Source organism: Otolemur garnettii, unplaced genomic scaffold, assembly GCF_000181295.1.
Source record: "Otolemur garnettii isolate 467f Iridium unplaced genomic scaffold, OtoGar3 scaffold00046, whole genome shotgun sequence".
In the NCBI taxonomy this organism is placed as follows: Eukaryota; Metazoa; Chordata; class Mammalia; order Primates; family Galagidae; genus Otolemur; species Otolemur garnettii.
In genome coordinates, this window is record NW_003852441.1 from 4777247 (window position 1) to 4792296 (window position 15050).

A 15050-nucleotide genomic window follows, 5' to 3' on the forward strand; every position below is an offset into this window, starting at 1 on the left:
GTTGACCAAAATGCTTACATGTAGTTTCTCCAGGTGGCTTGAGCTTCTCATAGCATAGAAGCCAGGTTCCAAAAGGGAGTATCCCAAAAGTCAGCATTCCAAGATGAGGAACCAAAAGTGGCCAGGCCAATTAAAAGCACATCCTCTCTCACCCAGATGGAACCCAAAGCCTTCAGGGATGGCTTTGGGATGGACACAGTCACATTTCTCTTGTATTCTGTTGGCTAACGTAATCCCAGGTCCAGCAACTAGGTCAGTGTGGGAGAGGTTTACCCAAAGTTGTGAGTACCATGAGGCATGGTTCATTAGGGTCACAGTCTACCATGGGGACTGAGAAGTCATAGGCAAGGGGGAGAGGAGATGACAAGTTCTGAAAGAAGAGTTGGCCAGGCAAAGAGTTGAGAGAAATGGCATCCATCAGGAAAACTTGGCTCTTTCTAGGAGCTGAAAGAAGACAGTGTGGCTTGAGGGTTGGATATACAGTGAGGCTCGTGGAGACATCTAAGGCAAATTAAGAAGTTGTGATTTACCTAAAACATAACAAGAGACTATTTAAGAGCTTTTGGCAGAAGAAATGCACCATGAACCAATTGAGTTTTTAAGAGACCCCTCCATCTGCTGTGAGAAGACTGGGTTCAAGGGAGTGGGAGGACATCATGGGAGGCCTGGAGGAAGGGTCCGTAGTGGCCCAGCACACAGGAAAGTAGCTTATACCAGGTGACAGTGTCAGAAGAGACAGAGAGAAGTGAATGAATTTGATAAAGTTTTTGGAAGTTGTCTTGGCAGGATTTAGCAGTTGTCTGGATGTGAGGAAGGTGAGAGAAAGAGAGGTCAAGAATGACTCCCAGGTTTCTAGCTGGAGAACTCCCAAACAGGAGAAAGTAGTCCAGAAGATTTAGGAGAGCGAACTAAGAGTTCAATTGGGGGCATGTTTTTGTTTGAGATGCTTTTGGAGACATCCAAATAGAGATATCAGACAGGTAACTGGAGAGACGAGTCAGGAGGTCAAAAGCAGTTGGACAGCTCTGGACTTGTCCAGATACAACTTGTAATACAATCTTCTGTTTACTCCAGAGCTATCCTCAGGTCTGTACACTCCAGCTATGTCCCCAGGAATGGCCTGCTGCCCCCAAGACCCAACTTGTGCACATCTAGCTCTTGGCACTTCCTGTTCTCTCTCTGCCTCCATCATTCCACCCTCCATTGTCCCATCGCCTGGTTATGTCCTGCCAGATTTGTACATATGACTGTCCCTCGACCCTCCCCCTCCATGACATGGCCCTTGTCACATTACCTTCGAGTAGCACCTTCCCTTGCACTTCAATGCCCCCATGGAACGCAAACTCCTTAAAGCAGGAAGCATGTCTTGTTTAGGGTTGTGTCCTGAGTAGGTGCTCAGTAAATAACAGCAAATGAATGAACTGACCTCTGCCTCCAGGCTCTTGCTCCCGTTTTTAGGGAATATTATGTTCATAGTACACTCCTCTAAACAGCCCTCTTATCTTATGCTTCCCTTCCCCAAAAGCTCTAGAGATTTCTTTTGGTTACTGCTTCCAAAGAAGGATTGATACTCTCTCGCTCTCCCTGCTCTTGTTGAACATATTGAAAGAGAAATCATGCAAGGCCTAGATATTTGGGGGTCAGGATTTCTTAACAAGCAAGAACAAGGGAGGCACTGGAGCAGGCAGCACTGAGGGCCAGAAGGGAGGAGATAGAGTAGCCTCTAGCACCTTCTCATGATTACAAAGGCAGATACAAAGGAGGAACTTCAATTCCTTATATTTGTGTATCTCAGGAAACACTATACATCAAGGTCCTTAAGCCACTATTAGTTCACCAAAAAAAGAGAATTGGATAGGAACAAACATATCCCAACCTCTCAAATGAAGGATGCTGGCTATAAGCTCACGGATAAGTTACTATCACCAACTTTGTGCAATAATAGGACTATTTTATCATCTTTTGTATATCATAATAAGAAAAAATGAAACTAGATGCCAATGTTAAGAACTATAGGTTTTAGAGGAGCTTATTGCAATTGAAAGCAAGACAGCCAGGTGGCCAGGGTAAATCCCGTGGGCACAGACAGCCAGCCAGCTATGTTTGTTCAGTTGTAAAGGATAAGAAGAAATAATTATTGATCATATACAAGATGCTGGGAATATATTGTTGAAGTTTGAATCTAGAAGGTAAAATGAGATTAGGGATTTAAAAGGTTTTAACTCTCTTTTGAAAATCCCTTATGAAAGATAAGTCTCTTGTTCCACTTTCAGTTCCAAGAACCCATTATAGATGACAGCTTGGGGACCATCTGATAAAAGAGGGTCAAGCTGAAGGAAGGGAGCCAGTCAGTCTTGGCACTATGTGAAATGCTGCAAGAGCAACTATACAAGGGTTTCCCTTCTAGGATGTGAATTGTTATAAAGGGTGAAGGTTTGATAATCAACCATGTTGGTGAAAAGCACAGTCCAGAGGAAAACATCGTTTTTGGAAGGAAGTATGGAGAACCGTCAAAGAATTCAAACTAGACCTCCCATTTGATCACTAGGCATCTGTCCAGAAGAAAAAAAAAATCCTTTTATCATAAGGATATTTGCACTAGACTGTTTATCGCAGCTTAAGTTACAATTGCAAAATATGGAAATGGCCTAAACACTCACCAACCCAGGAATGGATTAACAAGTTGTGGTATATGTATACCATGGATTACTATTCAGCCATTAAAACAGATGGAGACTTTATATCTTTTGTATTAAACTGGATGGAAGTGGAACACATTATTCTTAGTAAAGTGTCACAAGAATGGAGAAGCAAGAATCCTATGTACTCAATTCTGATATGAGGACAATTCATGACCTAGTACACGATGGAGGGGGGAGGAAGTAGGGTGCAGGGAGAGGGAAGGAGGAAAGGGGGTGAGGGTCACGGGGTGTGACACACCTCTTGGGACAGGGACACAGTTTACTAACAAATGCAATCAGTGTAACCTGGTTCTTTGTACCCTCAATGAATCCCTAACAATAAAAAAAAAAAAAAAAGGTAGGAAATAGTAACCGTACAGATGGTATGCTAGGTCTAAAGAAAACAGAAGGTAGGTTGAGACAGACTAAAGATATAGAAATACCGTCTCATCTAAGCCCTTTCTGCCTCTGGCTTATAGATAAAGATCTCTACACAACACTCTGTAAATGTGAGAATGGAAGGCTACTATTCTCCAAATCCACCCAGCCATAGGTGCTCTGCTCACATTGCACTTGCTGGTGACATGTGGCTGCCCGTGTGTGTCCATCCTGGTCTAACCCTGTGGCATTGGCAGGCTGCAGCAGGTGGTGTCTAAGGAATTCTTTGACTCCTGTGTAAGGGAAAGCACTGGGGGCAGGGCGGGGGGGAGCTCCTCAGGGCCCACGAGCCTCTCTCATCCACCAATCTTCAGGAGTCATTTACAAAAACCCACCCCCAGTATTTGTGGGTTATTTGGATTCTGGATTTGAGCCTTTAAAATAAGAAAGCTCTACCTGCAATCAGAATGATTTTGTGTGTGTGTGCACATGCTCTTAGTTACTGAATATTGCTATCCTGTCCATCTGTGGCATTTGAGAAGACATAAAGTTCTCACAAGTTGGTAAAAATATATTTTATTTGTTCATACAAAGAAATAGTATGAATTACCAGAATTTCATTTTCCTAGAAACATCTTCCTTTGTGTAAAATTAATTTGTGTTATACATAGGACAAAATACTTGATTTAAATTTTTTTGTACATATTGGCTAGTCTAACATCCAGGTTATAGAAGACATACTGCTAGAATTTGCACAGTATTTTAGATTACTGGGCTGAATGAAACTCAGTCATAAATTAATGTTATAAAAGTGAAAAAGAAAATCTAACAACACCTGTAAGTTTTTTTGACCATCCTTTCTGATAAACCAAATGGAAAAATGACATTAATTTATATGTCAACATCTTGGATACGTACCGTTTCTAGTTCATTGGAACAGTCCGTTTTCCTTTCTTATAAAAATACCCTGGCAGCATCTGAAATGGTGCTCCTTCAAAGGTCTCTAATGTATCTGTCACTCAAAATGACCCCAAAAGAGAATCCCAATTTCTCCTCCTCCGTCATCATATTATGAAGTCATGATACCTAAATACCTTTCCAGGTACCACCTACAAGTTAACAGACTACAGCACAAACACTGCAGAAAAAAAAAGCACAGGAAAGATAGGAACAATAAAAACCTCTCATTTTTTGTTAACATTTTTTGTTTGTTTTCAAATGAGAAAAGAAAAAAAAACAGAGAAATAAAGTACTGCAATGAATACCAGAGATTTTCCCTCAAACTAGAAGAAACCCAGAACATGCTGGGACAAAATGCCGAGACATGAAAGGGGGTTTGTCTTCTAGCAGCTAAAAAGCTAAGTGTGGTGGCCTTGGAGATTGCTAGAACAGGAAGAAATTCAAGGCTTAATTTTCCCTGTGGCCTGCCTTCTCCAAAAGGAAGACATGCAGGTTCTGTAGTAACTGCCACAGGCTGGGGTGTAACCCAGATCAGTCGGGGGCTGTAAGCTATCAGACCCCCTAGGAAGAGGTGCACGTGATGTTTGATTTATTTGTCTTATATAGAAAAATTTGCTATGCTCCATCAGTGCTAATTGCGGACATGTGTTTGAATTCAAGAATTTGACCCAGAATAGAATTTGACCTACTTCATTGTTGACAACTAAATGACCCTCCTTCTATCTGCAAATTTCCTGTTTCAGTTTTATTTTAAGGCAGGGAATAAACAATCTAAAAGTGTCCAGCTTGGGAAGAGGGCAGGGACCTGCAGGGGAAGGCACATGAGTACTTTCCTCTGGCTTTGTTGCAGCCCCTCTCTGAACCTTCCTCCTTCTTCCTGAGCCACATCAGATCACAGGGATGGCCAGAGAGCTGACAGGGCAAGTCTCCGTGAAAGGCCTGGATATCACCTTCTATTCCAAGCCATATTATGCTGTAACTGAAAAGAGGAGATCTCAGTTTAATTTCAAATAAGCGAAATAATGTACAACCAGTCAGCACCCTTGGCCGGTGTTTTTCACATCCAAGCAACAAGAGGGCTGAACCATGCTAGCTATGTTGGTGTTCCACCAAGTGCAGGCTCCACGTCATTTTCTAGACACAATCAGAAAGCTATGCAATGGTTTTAGCATTTGAGGAATGCATACAGCCCTAACCATCTTCCTCCAAAAGGAACCTACACGATGATACTTTTGCTATTAAGTGTAAGTAGCCAGATCTGGGTTAAAACTTGTGGGCAAATATAAACCAGATTATTAAGATACTACTTAAAGTGGTATCTTTGATCAGTTTCTAAAGATGAATTATCTTTTCCTCTTTCCAAACAAGTTTTCTTACATTATCAGACAAGTTATCTCATACAAAACACAAAAGTGTCCTTTGTAAATATCACATCTTAACCATTTTGTCAATATGTGTCTCTTCCCACATATTCCTTGATGAAGGAATAACTCAAATAACAATTCTTTTCTGGTAGAAGCATTCTGGTTTGGAAAGCTGAGGATAATCTGAATATATCACATGTGATACTGCTGTATGTTTAGCCAGCTGCCCCATAATGCTATATGGTTACCCAGCAGTCTAAGTCATCATGCCCAGTAGCTCTCTCTTACCAGAAAGGTTAAGTGAAGAGCATTCTGCACAGCAGTGACAATGCTGGCAACCCTTTGGTCAAGACCTGGCTAAAACAAGGAACAGCTATACAAGTGTCAGGGTCAAGTGTTTACAGGTAGCAGGGGCCAGCTTCCCCAACCTGCCTTTACAAGCCCCAGTCTTGGTTCTTGTCATTTGGCCATTGACTACAGACCATGTTGTCACTCTGCTATGTCATGCTGAGATAAGCTAGGGGCTCCGAGGAGACATCAAGCCAGGGGGAGCAGGGATTCCCTTCCCATGTCAGGCTGCCTGTCATTCTTGGGTCTTTCTCTTGTCTCCCTGTTGAGGCTCAGGGCCTGTGGCCCAGCATTTGCTGACTCTGTACCTAGCAGCCCCTTGGAAGACTGAAGGTGAGGGACACGTCTGACCCCTTGTGTCACATCACCCAGCGTCCTTGGTTTGTGCTGGTGGCTCTGCCAGCCCATTGGATTCTTTGGTGTGTTAAAGCAGAACTGCCTGCCTGGAGAACAAAGCGTGGTGCCCTCTCATGCAAATTAGAAGAAATCACCTTTATTTCTAAAGCAGCACCCAAGAGTCACACATGTGACCTGGAAAAGAGGACGCTGACATTTGCATACACTTTAAGCTGGTTAATGAAGTGGGGAATGGGGAAGAGGAGGATGCTGGGCCATCCTTCAAAATCAAAAGCTAAAGTAAATGCAGGCTGGCATTGCAACCAAAAAGGAAGTGAGTGATTCCCCGCTGCTGAGTGGGGGTGGGAGACCCTGGCGCTGGGGGTGGAAGCCTCCTATCCTCCAAGGAAGCTGCTCGGTGAGGCCTGGCCTTCAGAACTCAGCAGCTGGCAGCTCAGCGCTGCTCCGAGGTGCGCGGCAGAAGACGGGTCCTGGAATATGAGAGCAAAGACGTGAGGAGGCAGCCTGCCGAGAACTCAGCAGCTTGCAGCTCAGCGCTGCTCCAAGGTGCACGGGCAGAAGACGGGTCGCTGGAATAGACCAAAGAGGCGAGGAGGCAGCCGGCAGAGAACTCAGGCGGCGGGGACTGAAGGCTGAATACCCGTAACAACCAAAATCTCAAGTTGTGCTTTTCTTCTTTTTAAATATAATAGGCAGGGGAGTGGGGGACAACACAGAAGCACCATCAGCTGTGAAGAACAAAATATAAGGAGTTCAACACTTTGGAATGTTAACAGATTATGACGCTAACTCCCTAAAGAGTGTGGCCAGGCAGCTTAGTGAATTAATTGCTTATGAATTAAAAATAAATTATTATAAAATAGATTTCTGTACATTTTACATACATATAATCTCTCTCAATATATAAGCCACATGGTAAGGTACACAGCCCAGGTCCGTTCAATCCCAGCCAAAGTCGAGCCCGGTCATCTGGTAGAACTTGCGGTTGAAGGGCCGGTAGAAGTCGCGCAGCCGCCGCACCACCTCGCGGTCGATGTGCGGGTGGGTCCGGCCCTTGGTCTTGCCCAGGCAGTGCGGCTTGCCGCTGCCCTCGGCCTTCTTCAGGCAGGGGAAGCCCTTGGTCTTGTTGAAGTAGAAGTGCTTGTCCGTGATGATCCTCTTGAGGCCCAGGAAGTCCTGCACGCGGCCCAGCTCGCCCGCCGGGTCGCTGATGAGCCGCTCGCCACTCACGAAGAGCATCTGGCCGAGCGGGAAGTGGCGCAGCCAGAGCTCCAGGTGCTTGGCGTAGATGCCGATCTGGATGGCGCTCCACGACGTGTCCACCAGGCCCGCGCTCCTGTTCTTGAACGTCAGGCTCTCGAAGGTGGGGATGTCGGGCCGCTTGGACAGCGTCTGCGTGTAGTCCGAGATGGCCCTGGTCACCGGGTCCCGCACCACCACGATGAGCTTGGTGTCCCTGGACATGGCCGAGATGCGCGCGGGCGCCTCCCGCGTCACGAAGTAACTGGGCGTCTTCTCCATGGTGATCTGGCCCTCCAGGGTCCTCGGCATCAGGTCCCTGGGAAGAGCAAACAAACCAGAGGGTCAGAAGGGCACGCCTCTGCGGCCACAGGTCTCAAGGTCAACGCTTCTAATCCCGGCTCCCTCTTACTAGCGCAGAAACGTGAAGTTACAAGCAGAATTTTAGAGCTGAACGGGACGTTAACAATATCCCAGCTGAAGTTGGGAGGGCACGTTCTCTCCTCCTGAAACATGAAGGCATCTCACAAGGCAGAAAGAGCAAGATACCCCTTTCTCTAGGATCCTCTTGTGGGTGCCCCTTCTTTCTTATTTTTCAGGTATCCAGCTTTCAGACTGGCCCACACACTTGATGTCAACACATAAGAGTCTTTGGCCTCTGGTTTCCCTAAAAAACAAAATAGCCCTGGGGCTGGCAGAGATTTCACTGTCTGTGAGTCCAGTCCCCAGCCTGCCTTCACACACATACCAGGCCCAGGTGAATGTGCCATGGACACCAGAAGAAAAACACCTCCCTGGTCCAGCCAGGTTGTTCCAGCTTTATCACAGTGACCACTGACACAGCCTTCATTCCAAAAAGCCACACAGCACACTGCAGTCAGACTCGGTGAATCAGGTAAGTACAAACTCATACAAACAGGCCATGAGGAAATTCCCAAGACACAATTCTAGCAGCTTTCAAAAATACCTTAGATTCCATTAGGGGGAAAAATGGTAAGATATCTGTGACAGCATTAACTTACATTAACATACAAAGTGGTATACAATTCTGTTACATCCCTCAGTACATAAAGACCATGGTATTTGCCAAAAAGCGGTTGGGGGAGGGGCAGATCACATCACATTGATTACACAAATCAGTGACATTAACACCTTGGTTATAAGAAATGACGTCCAAAGCCACGTGAATGTAGCTGATACTATAAAACGAGTTGCAAATTTTAATTGTTAGGACCTAGATTCTGTTACATGACTATGTGATATGACTGTTGTCATACAACTTGGGGTGGAGAGTCTGGAGCTTAGGGGTCTGTTGATGCTGTAAGTTCCCTCTGTGGAATATTTTCAGGTGAATCTGCTCAAGAAAAAAGAAACAGCACCACCCAAGGCAAGCAAGGGGTGACATGGGAGGCTTGGAGAGAGTGATAACACTCTGGGCTGAAAGAGGACTGTCCATGGTAGGGAAAAGCAGGACATAAAAACAGGTGCCTGAGCAAAAGGAAAAGCCTACAGGTGGATGTTCTGTGACACCTCAGGACACAGGAGATGGGAAAGGGAAGGATGGAGACAAAGAGGAGTGTTGGGTCAGATGTCCTCCTGGGACTAGAGACTGTCAATGAAGGCAGAGACTGTAAAGGGCTCTGGACCAGCACTGTGGCTCACGCCTGTAACCCCAGCACTCCAGGAGGCAGGGGCAGGGAGAATCACTTGAGCTCAGGAGTTCAAAACTGGGTAAGGAAGAGCAAGACTGTTTCTGTTGAAAATAGAAAAAAAACAGCCAGGTGTGGTATTGGGTGCCTGCAGTCCCAGGTATTAGGCAGGCTATGGCAGGCAGGAGGATCTCTTGAGTCCAGGAGTCTGAGGTTGCTGTGAGCTATGCTGATGCCACTCCACTCTAGCCTGGGTGACAGAGCAAGACCCTGTCTCTAAAAAAAAAACAACCAAAAAACCAAAAAGCAGAGTATGGGCTCTAGTGTAAATGGGCCTAGCTCTGAGTCCTTCTCCACATCCTGTCGGCTCTGTAACCAAGAGGCAAGTTACTTAATCTGTCCGAGCTTTATTATCCCAATACCAATATGTGAAGTGAAAATAATGATACCTACTTTGTAGAGTTGTTAACTGAAAATTAAATAAGGTTAGCTCTAGCAATCCCACGACTGGGTGTTTAGCCAAAGGAACTAAAATAAGTATGTCAAAGAGATATCTGCACTCCTGCATTCACTTCAGCAGTATACAAGTTAGCCAAGACACAGAAGTAACCTAAGTGTGTATTAATGGATGAGAGATTGCTTTAACGTGGTATGTACACACAGTGGCTGTTCTTAAACTGCCTTTAAAGTAAAGGAAGTCAGTCACTCACGACATGAATGGAATTGGGGAACATTATGGTAAGTGCAATAAGCCAGGCACAGAAAGACAAGTACTGTCCACAATCTCGCTTATATGTGGAATCTAAAAATGAAGATCTCATTGAAACAGAAAGTACAAAGGTGGTTATCAGAGACGGGGGTCGGGGAGGGGTGCGACTAAAGGGAAGATGTTGATCAAAGCGTAGAGTTTCAGTGACTCTAGAGAAGTAAGTTTTAGTGATCTATTTCACTGCTTGGTGACGTCAATTAAATACAATGCATTGTCTATGTTAAAATTGCTTCAAGAATAGAATTTTAACATTCTTACCACAAAAAAAAAAAGGACAAGTTGGTGAGGTGATGGATATGTGAACTTGCCTGGTTCAATGTTTTCTAAATAAATGTATATCAAAACATCACACGATGCCCCACAGACATACAAATTATTTGTCAATTAAGAATAAACTTTTTTAAAGTGAAGTTTGTAGAGCTGACTCAGTTTAGTTTAATATTTAAGCTCTTTGGGTTCAGAAGCCAGACAGCCTCCAATCCTGGCTTCCCCACTTATAAGCTATGGTACCTGGAGTAACTTACTTAGCTTTTCTGGGCTTCTTCTCCTCATCTGTAAAAATGAAGCTGATAATAACTACCTCGTGGGAGGTTAATGAAGATTAAAGAATTAATAATCATGCTTAGAACATGCCCAATGTATAATACATACTTGATAAGTATATGTATCAGCTACTACTATTATTATTATCATTATGAAATTGCTTAATACATACTTTATGGCATATGGTGGGACCAAAATTAAGTATATGAATGTATCCACCAGTGTGTCCTATATACATCAAAAGGGGATGCATTAACTTATGGATACTAAATTTTGATCACATATCTATAATCATGTATTAACAAGAGATGGAGATGTCTGATTGACTCCCACTAGGCATAGGAATGAAAGTAAAAAGACAATTTCCACATCATTCTGACCAAGTATTTACCTCTCAGTAGGACATTCAAAGCTCCAAGCGTCCCAATCTACAGAGGCCACAGCTCCTCTATTGAGCACATGGATAGAAATGGTTCAAACTATTTATCACACAAGCCAGAAATGGCAGTTTCCTGGCGAGAGTGAGCTCCTTCTCGAAGGACACTGCCAACAGGGAGTCAGAGGAAGAGCTTTTTTCCCGTAGGAAGACTGCAGCAGCAGCACCAGAGCTGTCCCCGGCTTAAACTAACGCTGGATTGACCCACTTTGCCCATTAACCACTTAGATTAATGTAGCTGTGTCATCAGGCTAATGTGATGGAGGATTAAAGACAGCCCCGGCTCCCAACTTATTTTGCATTTGACTAAAAAGCAGGTCAAGTCAGAAAAAGCCCAAGTATTTTTACTTGTGCCAGCCCAGCTGCAACCTGACAGTCTACAAGAGCTTAATACTCAGAAGCAAAGTATTTCTTCAATCACAGGAAATCCTACCCCCAAAGTTCTTCAGGGCCATGGCAGGGAGCGGGTTTAGTTAGGGTCTGTCCTCAGAGTCCACCTTGTCTAGCATGGGCTATGTAGTCAGGCCGCCAGGTCAGACTCAGCACCAGCCTTCACTGAGGTGTGTGACCCTGGACACATCACTGCCATAGTTTTCTTATCTGAACAAGGAGGAAAATGATGATGTCTACCTCTTGGGACTTTTGAAAGGGCTGCAAAGCTAACTTGGGCACCCAGCCTGGCACCTCATCGGTGCTAGGAAAATGTTATCAATTATCTTCTGGTGACAGGATTGGAAACAAAGATGCAAGGGAGCAAGGTTTGCACGTGGGGGACTTGCCACTCCCTCACTTCTGCCCTCTAGGTAGGAAGGCTCAGCTCCAGAGAGGCAAAGTGAGGGATGCTGGCTCCTGTCCTCGGCCTGCCGGGGCTCCACCACCATCCCTGAACCCCACGGCCTGCATTTCCCCACTGGCCCTAAAGAAGGGTCGGTGGTAGTTGAACAAAATGGCTAACCCAGCCACTGTGACTGGGAAGTCTCATGAAAGGACCAGTAAAAGGGGAGGGGCGCTCAGCCATAAGTTAAGACTCCCTGAGCCATGGGCAGACTTACTCTGTGACTGACTGCTGCTCCCCTAAAACCATGCAGGTCGCCAACCCCAGGGCACCCATCCCCCCAGGACAGCCTGGTGTTTGTCTACATGTCAAATAACACTCAAGGAGCACAGAACTTATTTTGATTATTGTCAAAATAGTGAAGCTGGGGACTACTGCTGACAGACTTCTCAGCCCTCATTTGGTGGTGGCTCAGGGGCCACTCAGCCCTTGGTGTACCCGGATGCAAACAAAGCATGGCTGAGAAGTGAGATGCACAGCCGGGACCCTATCATTTGGACAAATGACTCCTCGGTCAGGGGCGCGTGGGTAGATGGAGCCTGGCATCTCCCAGTATGCCCCCATGGGTCTATCTGCTGTAGAAATAATTGCTGGATGACATGTGTCAAAACATAGTAAGGGGGACTCCACCCAGGACCACTGCATTGGGATATAGCTGTGTGGGAGAGAGACTGGGCGCACTCCACCTACTGCATGAGCCAGTGAGGACTCATAGCCAAGGAGCAGGGTGGAGGTCACGTGGATGGAAAATCACAAGAGGAGACATCTGGATGAGGGGGATTCTGGCTAAACTCACCTGACAGGATTCTCACTGGTGAAGGCCACCCAGACACTAGCTGGTGCAGGGTGGAGGATGAGGATATCTACCAAATAGATATCCAGGGTGGTCATCTTTCCAGAGAGAACAGTTCAGGCTAAAATGAGTCAGCAGGGGTCTTTGCTAAGACTGGGTGTTACAAGGACATGCACAGCTGGGCCTAGGAGAAGGTTCAGGAGCCTGACTAAACGTCAGTGAAGCTGAGAATCTTTGTCACACCACCAAGGAACACAGCACAGCCTGAGAAGTGCATGGAGAGCTCCTGGCCCAGTACACCCCTGGTGGTGACAGGCAGGTCCCTTTTTCTCCTTCAGCCCCTCGTCCCCTGTCACCGCCACCAGGTCCTGGAGCAGAGTCCTTTCTGTTCCCTTCCTGGCCCATCTTTCTTTTCTTTGGCCCCGACTCTGGTCACAGGTTCTTGCCTTGCTGCTCAGAAACCTCTGAGTTCAACGTGCCTAAGAGAAGAGGGATGAGGATGTGGCCAAGGGTGACCCCGCCCTAGCTGGCCTGCAGGGCACAGGGTGAGCAAGGTGACTACGCTGCTCACTAGGGAAGCCAGTTTCTCAGACAGTCAGAGCTAATAATTATACGGTGCTCTGGAGCTTGTGAAGAAACTTTCACATACATTATCTGATTTAATTCTTACAACAAGCCTTTGAGATGGGGAGTATAATCATCAATTTACTAAGGAAGAAACTGAGGCCCAGGGAGAGAGGATGACTCGCTTGGAGCTGGGTCACCAGCCTGCAGGTGAGAGGCGGAGCTTGGAGTCAGCACTCCTGAATCCTCTGCTCCCATCATCACCATCTCCATCTCTCTCTCAACCTCCTCCGCTCTTTCTTTATAAGATTAGAACTACATAGAACTACATGCCTTTCCTCTCTTTACATAGGTCCCTATATCTTTTTTCCTGTCTTTCATAGATTAGGATCTTAATAGTAGGTATTTTAGTATGAGTTAGATCACTACTGATCATAGTTGTTCAAATATGAGGCTGATTTCAAAATAACAAAGCTCTTTGGTTCACATACGTGTATTCACACTGTTTACTGCATTCTGAGGCCTGAAAAATGACCAATCACTGCAACAGCTCCTCCCTTCCAGTGTCCCTGCCAGGCTCCCTCCTTCCCTCTACTGCATGGGCGGGACAGGAAGCCTCTTTGAAAAGCATAGAGAACTGGCACAAATCACTAATAGATGCTCATGAAGCCAATGGGCCTAGACAGCATGTCCCCAGGCCAAGGCTAAGGAAGACACAATGTTCACAACCCATCGGAAGTGTCCCTGGCAGTTAGTTCCTCCCCTCTTGTACATTAGAATCATGGAAGGGTACTTTTTAGAGAGTGCTAAATGCTCGGGCCCTGCCCTAGATCTCCAGGGGTAGGCTCTGGAGGAACGGGGGAGGGTGGCGCTCCAGACCCAGAATCTTTTTTTTTTTTTTTTTTTTTGCAGTTCTTGGCCAGGGCTGGGTTTGAACCCACCACCTCCAGCATATGGGGCCGGTGCCCTACTCCTTTGAGCCACAGGCACCACCCACAATGTGAGAATATTATAGATGACTCTAAGGTGGCAGCAGGGAGGGAAGCCACACGCCCTGGTATCCCGGGCCTGGCACCTGTCCTTCTTATCCGTCGTTCACTCAGCTGATATTCCCACGCACCTAAGTGGAGGTGATGACGCTGCGTTAAGTACAAACTGCTACCTCAGTAGGGAAAATGAGGAAACAATCTGGTGAGCAGAACTAAAAGTTGTCCAGCTATTCCAGATTTACTATTTGAGTCAAGGCGAGAGAATTAGGGGTCCCGCTCTCAGCTGCCAGTAGACCACGTCCCAAAGTGAGTGAGAGAAAAGAACAGATAAAATAAAATACAACTGAGCTGGAAGCAAAGATGTTTGTTGGTCCTGAACACACACACACCCACCCACCCCTCCAGCTGACAGTTACCAAACACAAATGAGGTAAACTAAAGGAAACTAGAAGATAAGCCCCTCTAACTGGCAAGATAAAGAAAAGCCAACTGATGCATCTAATTCTTTCATTATAAAAAGTTAGATAGCTTCACCCTCTGCAGAAGGAACACCAAGCAGGTCTAGCATAATGCTAGTGTTATGCTTCTGTAAAGGTTTGTGGCCCAAAGTGAAGCTAAATTCCGTTTTAGAAGAAAAGAAATCCCATGAAACTAGGATGAATTAATGAATTAATGAAAAAAATGACCATCAGGCTGTTTTCCTCTTTTCTAATCTTGAGGCAGGGTGGATAAGGAAGGTGGTGAGAATTCTGTTGGAGGCTTTGGAACCGCCAGCCTCAGTTGGAGACAGCCTCCGCCTGGGACTTTTCTCTCCGTGCCAGAGAGGTCAGCTCAGAGGCTGAGCCGACTTGCTGCTGGCTCCATTTCCCACTGGGAACAGCCGTCCTAGGGCTTTGCAGACACAGTTTGCCACTGAACATAAGTCTTGCTGGGGCTCTTAAATGCTGCTGCTGGAAGCAGACTACTAAACAAAGGAGTAGGAAATGAGAATGAACTGGAGAAGTTCTGAAAAAACTCCATAGTTCTGATGTTATCCAGGACCAAATGTTGTCCTAATTCCTTTTCTGCTTCTTCCTCTCCTGGGGTAATACCAGCACTCCTACAGTCCAGCAATTGACTCATTGTTTGAACTGGTAAATTACACA

General features: G+C 45.7%; 1 protein-coding gene across 1 annotated transcript in view; it reads right to left on the reverse strand.

Annotated features, from left to right (window-relative positions):
* Positions 1-3625: 3625 nt before the first annotated feature.
* Positions 3626-15050, reverse strand: part of LOC100942509 (heparan sulfate glucosamine 3-O-sulfotransferase 3B1) — a 44104-nt gene continuing 32679 nt past the window's right edge. The window contains exon 2 of the mRNA XM_003791075.3: positions 3626-7646. Coding sequence (XP_003791123.1) covers positions 7028-7646 — 619 coding nt within the window. The 3' untranslated portion in view covers positions 3626-7027. The remainder of the gene's footprint in view (positions 7647-15050) is intronic.